Raw genomic sequence first — 15469 nt, forward strand, 5'->3', positions numbered from 1 at the left:
GAAAACAGACAAGTAGGGCCTGGACAGGCAGAACCAGGTCCTTCCCTGGGCCAGGAATGGCCACAACATCCCCATTCCCCAGGGCATGGCTCCTGCCCAACTCCCTTTCCTCATTCCTCTCGTCCCCAAACCCTCCCTGCCCACTGCTTTGGGGCAGCACGGAGCCCATCTGATTGGGATGGTGCTGCAAAACATCCCGTGGAGGCCTTGTAAGAACATGTGTGAACCTTGTAGGAACCTGTGACAGGGTTTGTGTCCCCTTCCCTGGTGACCCTGCGGCCAACCTGGGCCCCTGCAGGGAGCAGGGAGGGAGCTGCAGCCTGAGGGCTGCCTCTGTCCCCCACCTGAACGTTGCTCCCATTGATGTGCATGCGGCGGATCATGCTGCCCTGCGTGGTGACGTCTGTCCAGTAGATCATCTGCTCCCGATAGTCAAAATCCAGAGCCACTGCGTTGTTCAGGCCCTGGGAGGAAGGGAGAAGCACTGAAACCATTTCACCTGCTAGCACAGGGTGTCAGGGGCTTTAGAAAGACTAGCGACCCCCCAGCCACAGCTCCCAGTCCCTGAGCAAAGTTAAAGGCACCCACAGACTTGTGTGGACCCTGCCTTATAAAGGTCTCTGACTGAAGAGCTGCTGTTTACACAGGACCCCGTGTATATTCACAGCAAGAGCCATTGTTTATACAGGGCCCACTATCAGCGTGGGAAGCCAAGAGCTCAGACTCCTGGGCTGGGAGGTTTTGTGCGTGCTCAACCCCCTCCAAGCCCCAGCTGCAGACCCCAGCCCCGCAGGCTGGTGCCCCCCTCCTGTGCCGCACCTGCTTGAGCAGCGTGTAGTTGGAGCCGTCCAGGTTGAGCTTCCGAAGGTAGTACCGGTTGGCAAAGATGAGGAAGGGCTCTTCATCTGCACGGGGGATCAGGAGACGCGTCAGGGGTGAGCCACTGGCACAAGGGCAGGCACCCGCCCTCAGCAGCACATGGAGCCGCCTCCCCCCGTGCCCTGCGTGTCCTGGCTCTCCTCCATGAGCCAGGTGCAGCTGCTTCACCTCCGGAGCACCGCGGCCAACTCCAGCGCTGGCAGCATCCCACTGCTGCCACAACAGCATCCCTGCCTCTAAACCCCGCTCACCTGTGACAGCTTTACAGCTGGTGGGGTTGTCAGGTTTGAGCTTGTAGCCCTCTATGCACAGGCACTTGAAGCTGCCCAGAGTGTTGATGCACTTCTGGCTGCAGGGGTAGGTGGTGGAGCACTCGTCGATGTCAATGCACGTCTTCCCATCATCCTTCAGCCGGAACCCGGGACGGCATCTGCACTGCAGGAGGCAACCAGGAGCTGTTAGCCACAGCCAGGGCCTGCACGCTGGGAGGCGAGGGGCACCCCATGGACAAGTGGGCACAGGCACGGGCAGAACAGCACACGCAGACACAGGCTGAAAGTGCCCACGTGCACACTGCGGTGGAGGGCAGAAGCAATGCTCATGCTACAAGGGCCGTGGAGGAGGCAGGGAGCATGGGAGCATCGCTCCAGCTCCAGCTGCCCAACCCAGCCAGCAGGCCCTTACCTTGTACCCAATCTTGAGGTCCTCACACTCCTGGGAACAGCCGCTCATCTTCTTGTTGAGACACTCGTTGATGAAGCAGTTGAGCTCATCCGAGCCATCCGCGCAGTCGTTGTTGTTGTCGCAAAGCAGCGCCTCTGGGATGCATTTCCCGTTCTTGCACAGGAAGAAGGAGTCGTTGCACTTGTTCTCTGCAGCGGGCAGAGAGGCAAAAGCAGTCGTAAGCACGAGCAGCTGGGCAGCCCCGCTCCCCCAGCCCCGGCCCCTGCAGGTACCTGGGCTGCTGCAGCGTGGGTTCTTGGGTGCCTCGTCCGAGTGGTCGTGGCAGTCGAATTCACCATCGCACTCCCACTGGCTGTTGCTGAGGCAGCGGCCGTTGGCACAGCGAAACTCATGGGGGCCACAGGTCGGGTACTCTGTGGGTGACGGCGGGCTCAGGAGAGCCCCACCACCACCCTGAGCTGGCCAGCAGCGAGCAGGGCACCGCACAGCCGCGGTATGGGTGCCTAAACCCTCCTCAGCCCGCCTGGGGACAGGAGAGCAGCACCGGGCCGAGGAGGAGGCCAAGGCAGGTGGCTTTGGACCTCTCCAAAAAACATGCAGCACCAGGGCGGGTGCGTTGCAGGGTGACTGGGGAGAAGGCAGCTCTCCTGCAGCTGTCTGGCGCTGCATCTGCCTGCTCCCTCTGCTCACGTCCCCTCACTGCACTCTGTGACACCTACCACACTCTGGAGACTCATCCGAGCCATCGCCGCAGTCATCGTCGTGGTCGCAGACAAAGTGCTTGGGAATGCACTGGCGGTTCCCGCACATGAACTCCCGCTCATCACACGTGTTGTTGTACACTGCAACGAGGCACCGCTGTCACCCCTGCTCCCCACACCCCCTGCAGCCCTAGGGGCAGACCATGAACTCTCCTGCTGCTCCCTGAGCCCCCAAGGCAGCTGTGCTCCTCCCCAGCTCCAGCCCTGGCCCCACCACGCACACAGCCCGCTGAGGACTCACAGCAGCCAGCAGCGAGGGTCTCATCGGCTCCATCTGCACAGTCCTTGTCTCCATCACAGAGCCAGCGCTCTGGCACGCAGACATAGGTGCCTGGGCACTGAAAGGATCCTGTGCTGCAGGTTGTCAGCCCTGGAGAAGGGACAAGCAGGAAGAAAGCTGCTGGAGAGCCTGCGCTCTTGGGCTATGCGCCCTACGTGTTCCAGGATGCCCCAAAGTAAGGAATCCAGGAGAGCAGCGAGGATCATGGAGATGGAGGGCAGGTGTAAGAGAAGGAATGGGAGTGCACAGGGATGGGGCAGCATCGTGGGCAGGGATGGGGAGGTCAGAGCAGGGGCTGGAGCAGACTCACGGCAGCGGCTGTCCTCGTCAGAGCCATCCCCACAGTCGTCTGCCCCGTCACACACCCAGAGCTTGGAGATGCAGCGGTGGTTGTTGCACTCGAACTGCACGGGGTAGCAGAACTTGTCTGGGAGAGGAGAGGAGGGGCTCAGAGCTGGGGCAATGCAGCAGGATGGATGCAGCAGCAGCAGCAGCACGTGGCCAGGCTGAGCCAGCTGGGTGCTAGGGCTGGTGCTGGCAATCCTGCTTGCCCAGATTTGGCAGTGCCCCCACACCACGCTGGGGCAGGACTGATGTGGGATTCCCTGCTCTGGAGCTAGAGGGGGGGGGTCCCCAGTTCCTGGGTACTGTTGGGGGTTTGTTCAGGGAGGTTGGAACAAAAAACATCTCTCAAATGAGCTGTAACTGGACACCCTTAAAGTGACTATGGATACATGCATGTGCTGAGCAAAGAAATGCGCAAGGACATTTGCTTTGGTCACGGTTAAAAGTCTGCACTTGTGGAATACGACCACAAAGAGGAAGAATCTGGATCCCTTGGCCAAGGGATCTTGGAGAGAGGAGAGGTTCCTGCCTCCCCCTCTGCTGTGCCTGCTCTTGCCACCCCATGCAACGGCCCCAGAGTCCCTTGCTCTCCCCACCCTGCCGCTCACTGCAGTGAGTCTCGTCTTCTCCGTTCTCGCAGTCGTCCTCTTTGTCACAGGTCCAAGTCATGGGGATGCACCTCCCGCTTGGGCAGGCAAAGTAGTTGGCTGGACATTTGGGTTCCCTCCCACCTGGTGTGGGAAGAAAACATCCGTAAGCATGGTGGCACAGGCCCCCGCTGCCTGGTGGGATCCCAAAGGGAGCACCTGGCTGGAGAGACCGTGCGACGCCCGCGTCTGGGGCTGGAGCCCAGCCTGCACTTCCCACTCCTTGCCCCGCTGCTCTCACCAGGGCAGTTGCGCTCGTCTGAGTAGTCTCCGCAGTCATTTGCTCCGTCGCACACCCAGCTTGGTGCATAGCACAGGGAGGTGTGTTCGCACTTCTGGAACGTGGTCCCCTTCACTCCCAGCTTGAAGTAGCCACTGCAATCAGTGGCAGCTGCAAGAAAGCACAGCACAAGCGCCGCTGACGGCCCTCAGCTCCAACTCCCGCTGCCAGCACAAGCCCTGCACGCCCCACATTGGCACAGGGTAGCCTCTGACCCACGGGTCAGAGCCCCGAGCTGCTGGAACAACGCTGGCTCTTGGCACCTCGCAAGGCTCTTCTGATGGCTGTGGGGTGGTGAGAGGCTGAGCAGTATGCAGGGGGGCTGAAGTGACAGGGATTAGGGTGGCTCCCAGAAGAGGGAATAACCTGGGCAAGCCTCTGCTGGTGGGTGGGAATCAGGAGCTCGCTCCTGCCCTGACTCAGCACCATTCATGTAGACCACAAGGCAATGGAGGGCCCCAGCACCCCAGCCCACAGACACAGAGGGTGGAAGCATCTCCAAAGAAGCGACAGCAGGTCAGAGCTGGGGAGGCAACAGGAAGAACAGAAGACAGTCAGGGCACTCACTGCAGTTCATTTCATCCGAAGCGTCCTCACAGTCGATGAACTGGTTGCAGCGGCTTGAATTCCCAATGCAGCTCCCATCCCGGCAGCGGAACTCGGTAGCAGCGCAGCTGGTTTCTGCAACGAGGGGGAAGCCCCCGCAGAGGATGAGGCTGGGCTGGGGACCCAGCGTGCACAGCCACCCCACTCCATGCTCACTGCAGGAGTGCATGCGCACACACTGCCCAGCACAGCCAGAGACCATGGATCCTGCACTCCCAGGTCTGCGTCCCCTCTTGATGGAGACCTGGCTCCCTTCTGGCTCATGAACTCCACCTGCCACATCTGAACTCGTCTGCTGAGCTGGCCTTTCACTAGCAGGCCTGGGCGGGCTCAGAGACAAGCATGACCTCCTCAGGCAGTTCTAAAGCAAGCGGACAGGCTCCTACAAAGCTGCAGCTCCAAATGGATGCTGCCCTTGGGGTGCTTGCATGCCCTTTTCTCAAGAGTGCAGAAGTGGTGAGCAGCGATGCTGCACCTTGCCTCTGCTTTGTCTTCTCCCCAGAACTCAAATCACTATTTTCACATAGCTCCGGGCATTGCGCTGCCATTTGTGGGAGTTCTTCCTCCCAGCTATCAAGGAATGAGTCTGACAAAGCACTGCAGTGGAAGTATGATTTAGACCTTGACTCTCCATCAAGCCCCAGCTCTGCTCTGATCCTGTCAAGCTGAAGGTAACCCTTTCCCGACGCCTCTGTCCCCGTCCCAGACAGCTGACAGCGCCCTGGCAGGGAGCCAGGCAGCCTGCTTACTGTTGCAGGGCACTTCGTCCGAGTTGTCCCCGCAGTCATCCACGCCGTTGCACCAGTAGCGGCTGGCGATGCAGCGCCCGTTCATGCAGTGCAGATAGCCCTTCTTGCACTTGCGGCTGCCTGCAAGAGAGAAAGAAAGGATGGTGAGCACCAGGGGAGAGCCAGAGCAGCCGGGCTTGTCAGCGACTTGGTGGGACCTTCAGCAGAGGAGAAACTGCACAAGCACGATTAGGAAACAGATTCCCTTGCGCTGTCCTGGCCACATCACTGGGTTAAGCTTGGCCTTTGCCCAGCAGAGATCCTCTCCAGCTGCCAAGCAAGGGTTGTTGTCAGAATAAGGGTGCTGCAAACCCCATCAGGATGGCTCCAGGTGTCCCCTTCTCCACCTGCCCCCACTGCCCTCAGAAGAAAGTTCTGGAGCCCTTAAAGCCTGGCTGGTCCCAACCTTGGGAAGGCACAAGGGATGAAGAGCACCAGAGGGACACGAAAAGACGCCCATCCATGGCACCCAGGAGCCCCGGCACCCTTTTTCTGGTGGAGCTGACAGCTCAAGCAGGGTGCCTGTGCGCGTGCGTGTGTACAAGCAAAGCAGCAAGAGGAGGAACCTTACTGCAGTAGGACTGCTTCTCATCTGACTTGTCCTTGCAGTGAACCACGCCATCGCAGGTCCGGCTGAAGTCGATGCAGTCGCCGTTGCCACACTCGAACTCGTCGTGCATGTTGCAGGTGGAGTTCAGAGCTGAGGAGAGCGCGAGCAGAGTCAGCTCCGCCAGGAGGAGCAGGGCCCCTCTTCCTCCACCCCTTCCCATCCCACCAGCTGCCGGCTTCCACCTCCCCTCCACCTTTGCAGGTGAAATCCTCCTGCAGGACGCGCTCGCCACGGCAGGAGCAGTTGACGTGTCCTTTGGGCGTCAGCAGGCAGAGGTCCTGACAGCCACTGTTGTTCACCCTGCATGGGGACAGCTCACCTAGGAGAGACGGAGCAGTCACACTGGGGACAGCCCCAGCAGTCCCTTCCCCTTGTCCTTCCTGCCGGGGGAGAGGAAAGGTGCGGGCTCCTCCCTGGGCCCTTCACATGGGGCTCTGGGGGGAATACACGTGTTTGGGGGCAGCCAGTCTCCCCAGAGCTTGCAAGGAGGATGTCCTGGGAAAGGCGTTCGTGGGGAAAATTCCCTCTCCAGCCTGCATAGGGCTTGGAGATGGACGTGCCTCGGGCATGAGGGTCAACAAGGGACAATCACAGGACAGAAGGGGCATGGAGTGGAGATGCAGAGCTGTTGAGCAGGGGGATGAGAAGCACAGGGGAGGGGGGCAGAGGCCTGGTTGAGGCAGCAAACAGGGGTGCACAGTGGCAAGGCCACGGGGTGGCGGGTAGGGTGTGGGGTGTCCTTACAGCTGTCAGTGTCGTTGGCCACGGCGATGATGCCCATGGGCTGCTGGGGGATGTCCACGCGCAGAAGCTTCATGTCAGTGCCCACGTACTTGTTAGCTCGCTGCACAGCCCGGCGCACCCAGTCTGTCCAGAAGATGTAATCGCCATAGACAGCCAGGCCAAAGGGGTGCACAGGCTCAGATTTCAGGATCACCTGCCAGACATCGGCAAAATATGAGCACGAGGGAACCTGGCTACAGGACAGCCCCCAGCACTGCCCCAACCGCAGCCTGTCCCCGTCTGTTTGCGCTGGGGGAAGCCCAATGCCCCCGTGCCACGGGAACAGCTCTGCTCCAGCACCCTTCACCCTCATCCCCGATCCCTGCCAGGTCTGGACTCACGTGGCGATGGGAGCCATCATATTCACAGCGCTCGATTTTGTCCAGCGTGGCGTCAGAGAAGTAAATCTTCTCAGCCCTGTGGTCAATGGCCAGCCCGTTGGGTGTCCGTATGTCCTGGTCAATGATTATGAGGACGTTGGAACCAGACAGGGTGGCACGCATGATGCTGGGGTGCTGCTCGTTCCAGTTGGTCCAGAACATCAGGCTGGAAGGGAAGGAACACAGAACACCTTTGCAAACCTCTGCCACATGTTTAGCTCAACCCACCCCTCTGCTGCCTAGGGGTTTCCAGGGGCTTTGGGATAGACGGGCAGATTGTCCCCACATAGAGGGGGTTGGAGGGGGATGAACGAGGACACAATCGCCAGCTGGACAGCATGGTGCTCCCTGTACCGGGATGTGCAGGGAGGGACAGGGCCTTTCCTTCCTGGGGTCTGATGAGCTCTGCTGGGAGCCAGCACCTGTCCTGCAGGAGGGGGTCTGGGTCCCTGGACCTGCAGGGGTCCTCGGGGCCACACGGACCCTGGGGGCTGACAGACCCGGCCGAGGCGACGCCACCACTCACTTCTGGCACTCATCCAGCACGAAGGCCCGCGGGTGATCGTCTCCCGACATGGTGATCACCGTCTCCCTCTCAAAAGCCCCCAGGCGGCTCTGATCCACAGTGTGGCGGGTGATGGTGGAGGTGGTGTAGCTCGTCCAATACAGCGTGTCCCAGCCGCGGTGGTACGCCAGCCCCTCCACCGAGCCCACGTCTGCGGGGGAGAGGACGGGCAAGGGTGAGCCCCTGGCCCAGGATTGCCTCCAGCCCCTTGCTCCTGCAAGGCTCCTTCCACGCAGCCAATGCCAACCGTGATGCTCAGATGTGGCAGCCTGGACTTACGGCTTTTAACTACACCCCAAAAAATCCCTCAGAGGCACTGGCTGCTTGTTAGCACTGCACCAGTGCAACAGCGCGGGGCAATAGAGGGAACTCAGCAGGACTGGGCTGGTGGTTGGACATGCAAGTGAACCAAGGTCCCAGAAGACTTCAGGAGACTCCTGAGCAGAGCGCTTTGCTACAGATCAGGTAGCTACATCTCCTTGCCAAAAGGCTGAGGAACATTCACCTATGATGAAACAAAGACTTCAACTTGGCTTTCAAGCCAGGGCTCTACTCGTCTTGCCCACAGGGGCTGGCCTTGTTTCTGGTCTCCTTCTCCCTGCAATATGATGCTGCGGTGCTCAGAAACTCACTCACGGTGTCTGCTCCCACTTCTAGGGATGGGAGAACCGAGGCCCAGAGGTGACGAGATAAACTTGAACTGCGCACCCATCCTTCCTCCCCATTAATGATCAACAAAAGGCTTAATGAACCGGCTACAAAAGACGGACCTGCTCTCCTGATCTCAGTAATAAAAGCTATCTCAAGTGCCAAATGTAAATACAGTCATTAGCAAGCACATTTATAACCCTTGCTGGAGGTTTTCCCTAGCGATGCAGAGCAACAGACAGTCTTTTCAACAGCTGTAGGAGCCAATAAAACTAATCAAGTGCAAACCAAGGGCTTTGAGGTGAAGACAGGGCCAGGCTGTGGCAAGGTTTGCTCAGCCTTGATGGGTCTGTCTTGGAAGTGAAGTGCAAACATAGAGCAGATCCCAAGTTTGCTGCAGTGCCTTGTTTCTAGAGCAAAGCACACCCACATGCACGCCTAAGTCTCGTGATATGCTTTCCTTGCCAGAACAAGCTCTGCAACTGCTCCTTGCATCCACGTCCTCTACCACAGAAGAGGCTGCTGCCACTTCTAGAGGCTCCAGAAGAAAATTTCCCATCTGAACCCTTAGCAACTGTCACTCAAAATGCCTCTCAAAAGCACCAAGGAACATTAACAGGAACACAAACATTTGGGTGAAGTAAGAGCGTGTTCAGGAGGAAGCAGAAAAGGGGTCTGAGGGCAGATGCCCTGGGACACTCACTCTCCACAATGGTCTTGCGTCCCGTGCCGTCGTCATTGATCTGCTGGATGTTGCCGAAGTGGATGTCGCTGTAGAAGATGCGGTTGCTGCCCTTGGAGCCGTAACGGTAGTCGAAGGCCAGGGCGATGACGTTCTTCATGTGCTCTGCATCCTCGAAGGGCTTGATGGGTGCGTTGAGGTTGTTCTCATCCGACAGGTGGATGCTCTTGAGGATGGTGCGCTCCGAGTACAGCAGGTAGCCGTCGTAGTCCCGGCAGCTCACGCCGTCCTCAGACAGCATGCCATGGGCACAGGCGCACGTCCGCTGCCCGCCGCCCCGGAACAGGCAGAGCTGCTGGCAGCCCCCGTTGTTCTGGGCACAGATGTTGGTGCCTGGGCAGAAGAGAGGGGAGCTCAGAGGACTGTGCAGGAGATCACAGAATCACAGAATGGTCTGGGTTGAAAAGGACCTTAAAGATCATCTAGTTTCAACCCCCCTGCTCTGGGCACGGTTGCCAACCACCAGAGCAGGCTGCTCAGAGCTGCATCCAGCCTGGCCTTGAATGCCTTCAGGGATAGGGCATCCACAACCTCCCTGAACAACCTGTTCCAGTGCCTCACCACCCTCTGAATGAAAAATTTCCTCCTAATATCTAATCTAAATCTCCCCTGTCTTACTTTAAAACCATTCTCCCTTGTCCTGTCACTATCAACACATATAGACAGGTGTTCCTCGTCCTGTTTATACGCTCCCTTCAAGTACTGGAAGGCCGCAATGAGGTCTCCCCAGAGCCTTCTCTTCTCCAAGCTAAACAAGCCCAGTTCCCTCAGCCTTTCTGCAGAGGAGAGGTGCTCCAGCCCTCTGATCATCTCAGTGGCCCTCTTCTGGACCCATTCCAAGAGCTCCACATCCTTCTTGTGCTGGGGGCCCCAGGCCTGCACGCAGTATTCCAGGGGGGTCTCACAAGAGCAGAGCAGAGGGGAACAATCACTCCCCTCTCCCTGCTGCCCACCCCTCTGTTGATGCAGCCCAGGATACAGTCGGCCTTCCGGGCTGCAAGCACACACTGACAGCTCATGTCCAGCTTCTCATCCATCAGGACCCCCAAGTCCTTCTCCACAGGATTTCCCACTCCACCCGAGTTCCCACTCAGCAGCTTTGCACCTCGGCCCCTGCTCCCAGAGGAAGCAGGCAAAGAGGGCTCAGCCCACTGCATTTTTCTTCCACATGCTCTTTCTCGAGGACACAGCAGCCTGTTTGTTTCCTTCCCCCACCTCGTATCCGCCCCGCCAGCAGCGGGTGCTGAGCGGTGCCGCAGCAGGGTGCTCAGCTCCCCGACATACCCTTCTGCCTGGCCCGGTTGAAGACTTTGATGTCCTTGAGCTGCACGCCGATCCCCGTCCGCAGGGACACCGATTCAGTAGCATTGTCCTTGCTGCCTCTTTTAATGGAGCCGTTCGCATGAGTCCTAAAAAAGGAGAAAGTCGCTGAGTGAGTGACGTGGGGTTCTGCTCCGAACCTGTCCCCCAGCACCCCCAGCTCCTCTTGTCTGCCTCATGAAGCCAGCGCCCAGAGCACCCCCAGCACCACGGGGCCTGCCAGGAGCCATACCTGTCACTCCAGTAAATGTAGTCCTCAAAGACAGACACTGAGAACATATCCATGTTGTTGCTGGACAGAACGACCTCACGGTTTTCTCCTGTCTCCAGGTCAATTCGCTCAATCTTGTCGGTCCGGGCATCGCACCAGTACAGCTTCCCGTCCTGAGGAACCAGCCCAGTCAGCAACACGAGATCACAGACCCTAAGACACACTTCACACCTCCCACCATACCCGGCAGAAGGCCCTAGGGTTTGGAAGACCACCCTGGACCATTTCCTCTGTGCTGGAGAGGAGCCTCCAGCGCCCTGGGGAGGGCAGCCAGGTCCCCCAGAGGCCCGGCTGCTGAGACCCTGCAGGCCCTGCACAATCCTCGCCAGGCCCTGGGTCGGCCCCAGATGGCTGCCGTACCTCATAGTCGACGGATATCCCGTTGGGCCAGCTGATGCTGACGTTGACTAGCACCATGCGCTCTGTCCCGTCCAGGCGGGACCGCTCGATGCGGGGGTACTGCCCCCACTCCGTCCAGAACAGGTACCTGCGGGAGGGCGACAGGGACGTGACCACCGGGCTGGCCAGCAGTAGCAGCCTTGGACAAACACCTCTCTCCCTCCCTCCTCCATGCCAGGGCCTAAACGCAGTCCCCTGGTGACCAGCCAGCCTCCTGGACACCAAGGACTCGCTGCCCACACTGTGCTGGGGAAGGAGCACTGCATTATGGCTGGATGCGGCCCAGGAACCAGCCCCTTGTGCCAGGCACTTAAGGCACCGTTCTCCGTCCTTCCCCTTCCCTCTCCTCTCTCAGTGACACTGCCCAAAGCCGGAGCCATCCTGGGGAGGCTCCACTCAGGTTTTCTGAGGTGCCTGGCACCCACGAGGTCAAGGGGTGCTGCTGGGAAGCAAGCTCAGAACGTTGCTGAAGGGGCAGGGTGACCCGAGGGGTTCGGATCTCCTCCTTGCAAGGCGGGAGACCTACGAGTCCCGCTTCTCTGCTGCATGCAAACCTCAAAGGTACCTCGGGAGGGGTGGCAGGGGTCCCAGCACGTGCCCAACCCTCCCCAGCATCCCTCTCCAGGCGGCTTTGCGCAGTCCCTCACCCCTTCTCTGGATGGACCGTGATGGCCCGTGGCTTGTCCAGCCCCTGAGAGATCACCACGTAGCGGAAGGACCCGTTCAGCCTGGCCACCTCAATGACATCGAAACCCTGGTCTGTCCAGTAGATGTTTCCTGTGGAAAGGGTCAGTGAGCACCTCGTGCCTCCCGCTCCCCCGCCGCTCCCTCCCTGCCTGCCCACCCCCCTCACCTGCGATCCAGTCCACAGCGATGCCCTCCACGCGGCCGATGCCGTTGGTGACCACGTCCTCCCGCCACGTCTGGTCCCTCTTGGCCCGGCTGATGGTGCTCAGCCCCATGTCCACCCAGTATATGGTGTCGTTCTCTGAGGGGGGCCAGGTGGGAGGGCCCCTATCAGCGACCGCCTTGGGACTGCCCAAGGACAGCACAGACCTGGGCTGAGCTGCACCCCACAGCCCCAGCATGGGGACCTGAGCCCCCTGGGCCAGACAGGACGTGCTCTGGGGTAGGTGCTGCCATACTGGCGCCTGGCGACCACCCTCCTGCCCTGTTCTCCCCTGCCCCAACCTCTCCAGCCCTTGGTTGGCCCCCACAGCAGAGGCAAGCCCCGGTGTCCCACTTTCAGATCGCACGTCACCTGCGTGGAAGTCAATCCCCACAGCCAGCGAGGTCCCCGACACGGGCACGAGGGCATCCGACTTGTCGTTGGGGTCCAGGGGAATGCCACGGATCCCCTCATGGACTGAATACAGGAGGAAGGAGCCAACACCTGCGACAGACACAGAGACAGTGAACGTCCCACCAACAGACATAGTCCTTCAAGGGGCAGCCACAGGTCATGGAAAACCACGCGACTGCAGCACCACGGAGGAGCAAACGCCCAGCAGGGCCAGTGCGAGGGCTCCACCCTGGCGCTACGGCAGCACCTGGCATCCCCATCCCGGGCAGATGGCCCAGGACAGCAGACGGACCAGCGGAGCTGCGCTGCCGGACACCGAGCACCTGCTCCTGCCCACAGTGCTGCAGCTCAGGCGTGCTACAAGAGCTTTGCAGCGCCCTGGTTAGGCATGATGGAGGGATGCTTCTGCTTTGCTCAGGTCTCTGCCTGAGAGGGGACTCAGCAGGATGAACTTATGGAGGAAAAGGCTATCCTCCCCTGACTGGGATGGGATGGTTTTCACCAACACAACTGGCAGGGGAAGGGATGGAAAATACTGCAGGAAAGAACTGAGAATTGATGTAGCTAGGAATGAGGCTCAGGACTGCTGGGCAGGAGAGGGGAAACAGCAGCAAGGCCCTTCCCGGCTTCACTCTGAACAGCGCTCTGACCCAGCGAGGTCCTGCCTAGCAGCTGCTTGGAGGCTTCAGGTTCAGGAGGGGCCTGTTTAAGGGTTGCTGATCCCCACCAAAGCCTCTTTAAGGGGTGCTGACCCGTTGAGGGACAGGGTTGGCACAAGTGCAGCCAGGACTCCTCCCAGAGCCGCCTCCAGCTGAGCGCTGGCAAAGGCTCTGCGCCGCATTTGGGTCAGGGCAGCGTTTGTTATGCAGTCCCTGCCCTGACCCAGATGGTGCGGCAACTTCGCCAGCCCCGTCCAAAAAGACCAAGAACATTTTGCACACAAACAGCCTTTGAGAGGCCCTGGCAGCAAACAGGGTGCGGGGGGGCTCTTTCCTCCTGAAGGTGACAGCGGCAAATTGGGCAGAGATTTGGGAACTGCAGGGCAAACGCCTCGGGAAGCAGCTGGGAGAAGCTGTTCGCTCCCGTCAGGGCAGGGAGATTGCACCAGGGGGGGACTGCAGTGGGGCCAAGGATTGGGACTGGGCAGCCCCATGACTTCAGTGACCCAACCCTGCCACCAACAGCAAACATTTCATCTCCCGTTTAAGAGCTTCTGCTTCAGCTCCCACCATGCAGCCGGTGCTGGATGAGGTGTTTATCACAAGCAGCTCGGCCTCATGGCGTGCTGGTAGAGCCACAGGGGCTCTGCTCCGAGGAGGGGCACACGGACATGGGGATGGGATGGGCGTGCTCACCTTCGCAGGACTGCTGTCCACTTTTCAGACTATAGCCAGCAGTGCACATGCAGGACCGGGAGGTCTCCGAAGTGGGGAGGCAAAGCTGCGAGCAGTCGCCGTTATTCATGCTGCAGGGGTTGGTCCCAGCTAGTACAGAGAGAAGGACGGGTAAGGGCTGGTGTGGGGCTGGGTGCAGAGGCCAGTGCTGAGACATGGGGGCTCTGAGCCTATCCCCAGCACTGTGGGCTCTCCACCAGGAACATGCACTCACCCTGCTGGATGCTCTCGTCGTACACCTTCATGTGCATCACCAACGTGGTGCTGTTGCGCAGCACCGTCACCTCCGTCCCATCCTTCTTGTTGCAGGTGCCCATCCTCTCCGAGGCCTGGTCAGCCCACCACAGCTTGTCCCCTGGGAGGAGGGGAGGCAGGAAGATGCAGCAGCTGTCCCTGTCCCCTACCTCCCCAGCAGAAGAGCTCTTCCCCTAGCAAGGCAGAGCCATGACTCCACGCAGATTTACATGATGGCACGGAAGGAGGGGGCTGAGCCCACCCTTTAATGGAGCTGCAACCCCTCTGCAGCTGCTGGAGGTGGCAGCATGCAGCCTGTGCTTGGGCAGGGCCAGGAGAAAGGGCAAGGGCTTCGTGAACCACCCCATCATGCTGCCAGCTCTCACCCATGATGGCCAGCGCGGTCGCCTTGCTCAGCTGACTCTTCACAGACTCGATCACCTCCAGGTTGCTGCCATCCAGGTTGCATCTGTTGATGGTGCCGTTGCCAGAGCTGATCCAATACAGCTTGCTCTCTGGGTAGTCAATGGCCAGGCCTGGAAAGCAAGGGAGCCTCAGCGTCAAAAAGACACGAAGGGACTGTGGCCGTCCAGGAGGGTGATGCAGAGCAGACGGGGTGCCTGTGGGGCAGCGCGACATCCGTACCAACGGGCCCCTTCTGGTTGGTGAAGAGCAGCGTGCGGTTGGTGCCATCCATGTTGGCCACGCTGATGTTGTCCCCATCTGTCCAGTAGAGTTTCCTACAGCAGGGAGGGAACAGTGAGAGTGCTGGGTCGAGCCCAAAGAGACGTCCCACACCTCTGTCCACCAGGAGCTCCGCTCTCCCAGCCTCCCCAACCCAGCCCCACCAGCACACACCACCCCAGCGTGCTCGCTGGGCTCCCAGGAGCTCGGGCAGGCTGACGGCCTCGTCCCTGGTGCCGTGCCTGGGACGGAGCCGGGTCACGCGCAAAGCCCAGCCCTGCAAAGCCCCGCGCAGCGCACGGTGCTGCAACCTGTGCTCTCTCGTGCACACCCGGCCCAGCACACGCTCACAGGTGCGCACGTATCCACAGCCTGTTCCTCACGTCGGCTCTCCTACACACGCATGCGTGTACTGGAGCGCAGCCCGCTCCTTCCCACACGCCGGCAGACGCACACCTCCTAAGCTGCAGCCCCATCTCCTCCTCTCACACCTCCCACATGCACTGACACACACGAAGCACAACCTGTTCTCTCCTCCGCACCATGCACGTGCACTGTCAGGCGCGCTCACACGTGTGCCTGCATGCACTCCTTGTCCTTTGACGTTCTCAGCTCGAACCCTGGGCTGCTGGCGCCGCATGCCACCACCCCGTGCTCCCCACCACCGCTGTGGGATGAGACCTACCCTCTGAGGGGGTGAACCACCAGGCAGTGGGGCTTGTCCAGCCCCTGGATCACTGCGTTCTTGAAGGAGCCATCCAGGCGGGCGACGTTGATCTGCTTTTTGTTGGCATCGTAGCTGGTCCAGAAGAGGTTTCTGGAAACCCAGTCTACAGAGAGGCCGTGAGCGTTGGGCAGGTCTGAAA

At 60.0% G+C, this 15469-nt stretch overlaps 1 protein-coding gene across 1 annotated transcript in view; it reads right to left on the minus strand.

Moving 5' to 3' along the window:
* Nucleotides 1-15469, minus strand: part of LRP1 (LDL receptor related protein 1) — a 69814-nt gene that overhangs the window by 13990 nt on the left and 40355 nt on the right. The window contains exons 30-58 of the mRNA XM_035308956.1: nucleotides 15289-15463; nucleotides 14565-14659; nucleotides 14306-14455; nucleotides 13900-14040; nucleotides 13647-13775; nucleotides 12250-12381; nucleotides 11842-11976; nucleotides 11636-11765; nucleotides 10950-11076; nucleotides 10551-10702; nucleotides 10283-10407; nucleotides 8960-9331; nucleotides 7570-7759; nucleotides 7005-7209; nucleotides 6625-6817; nucleotides 6074-6199; nucleotides 5842-5970; nucleotides 5232-5351; nucleotides 4444-4557; nucleotides 3838-3987; nucleotides 3558-3680; nucleotides 2915-3031; nucleotides 2566-2694; nucleotides 2283-2405; nucleotides 1836-1976; nucleotides 1564-1751; nucleotides 1131-1314; nucleotides 820-905; nucleotides 345-464 (exon numbers count right to left, since the gene is read on the minus strand). Of these exons, the coding sequence (XP_035164847.1) occupies nucleotides 345-464; nucleotides 820-905; nucleotides 1131-1314; nucleotides 1564-1751; nucleotides 1836-1976; nucleotides 2283-2405; nucleotides 2566-2694; nucleotides 2915-3031; nucleotides 3558-3680; nucleotides 3838-3987; nucleotides 4444-4557; nucleotides 5232-5351; nucleotides 5842-5970; nucleotides 6074-6199; nucleotides 6625-6817; nucleotides 7005-7209; nucleotides 7570-7759; nucleotides 8960-9331; nucleotides 10283-10407; nucleotides 10551-10702; nucleotides 10950-11076; nucleotides 11636-11765; nucleotides 11842-11976; nucleotides 12250-12381; nucleotides 13647-13775; nucleotides 13900-14040; nucleotides 14306-14455; nucleotides 14565-14659; nucleotides 15289-15463 (4301 nt within the window). The remainder of the gene's footprint in view (nucleotides 1-344; nucleotides 465-819; nucleotides 906-1130; nucleotides 1315-1563; nucleotides 1752-1835; nucleotides 1977-2282; nucleotides 2406-2565; nucleotides 2695-2914; nucleotides 3032-3557; nucleotides 3681-3837; nucleotides 3988-4443; nucleotides 4558-5231; nucleotides 5352-5841; nucleotides 5971-6073; nucleotides 6200-6624; nucleotides 6818-7004; nucleotides 7210-7569; nucleotides 7760-8959; nucleotides 9332-10282; nucleotides 10408-10550; nucleotides 10703-10949; nucleotides 11077-11635; nucleotides 11766-11841; nucleotides 11977-12249; nucleotides 12382-13646; nucleotides 13776-13899; nucleotides 14041-14305; nucleotides 14456-14564; nucleotides 14660-15288; nucleotides 15464-15469) is intronic.

The sequence above is a fragment of the Oxyura jamaicensis genome, chromosome 33, assembly GCF_011077185.1.
Source record: "Oxyura jamaicensis isolate SHBP4307 breed ruddy duck chromosome 33, BPBGC_Ojam_1.0, whole genome shotgun sequence".
NCBI classification, from domain to species: domain Eukaryota; kingdom Metazoa; phylum Chordata; class Aves; order Anseriformes; family Anatidae; genus Oxyura; species Oxyura jamaicensis.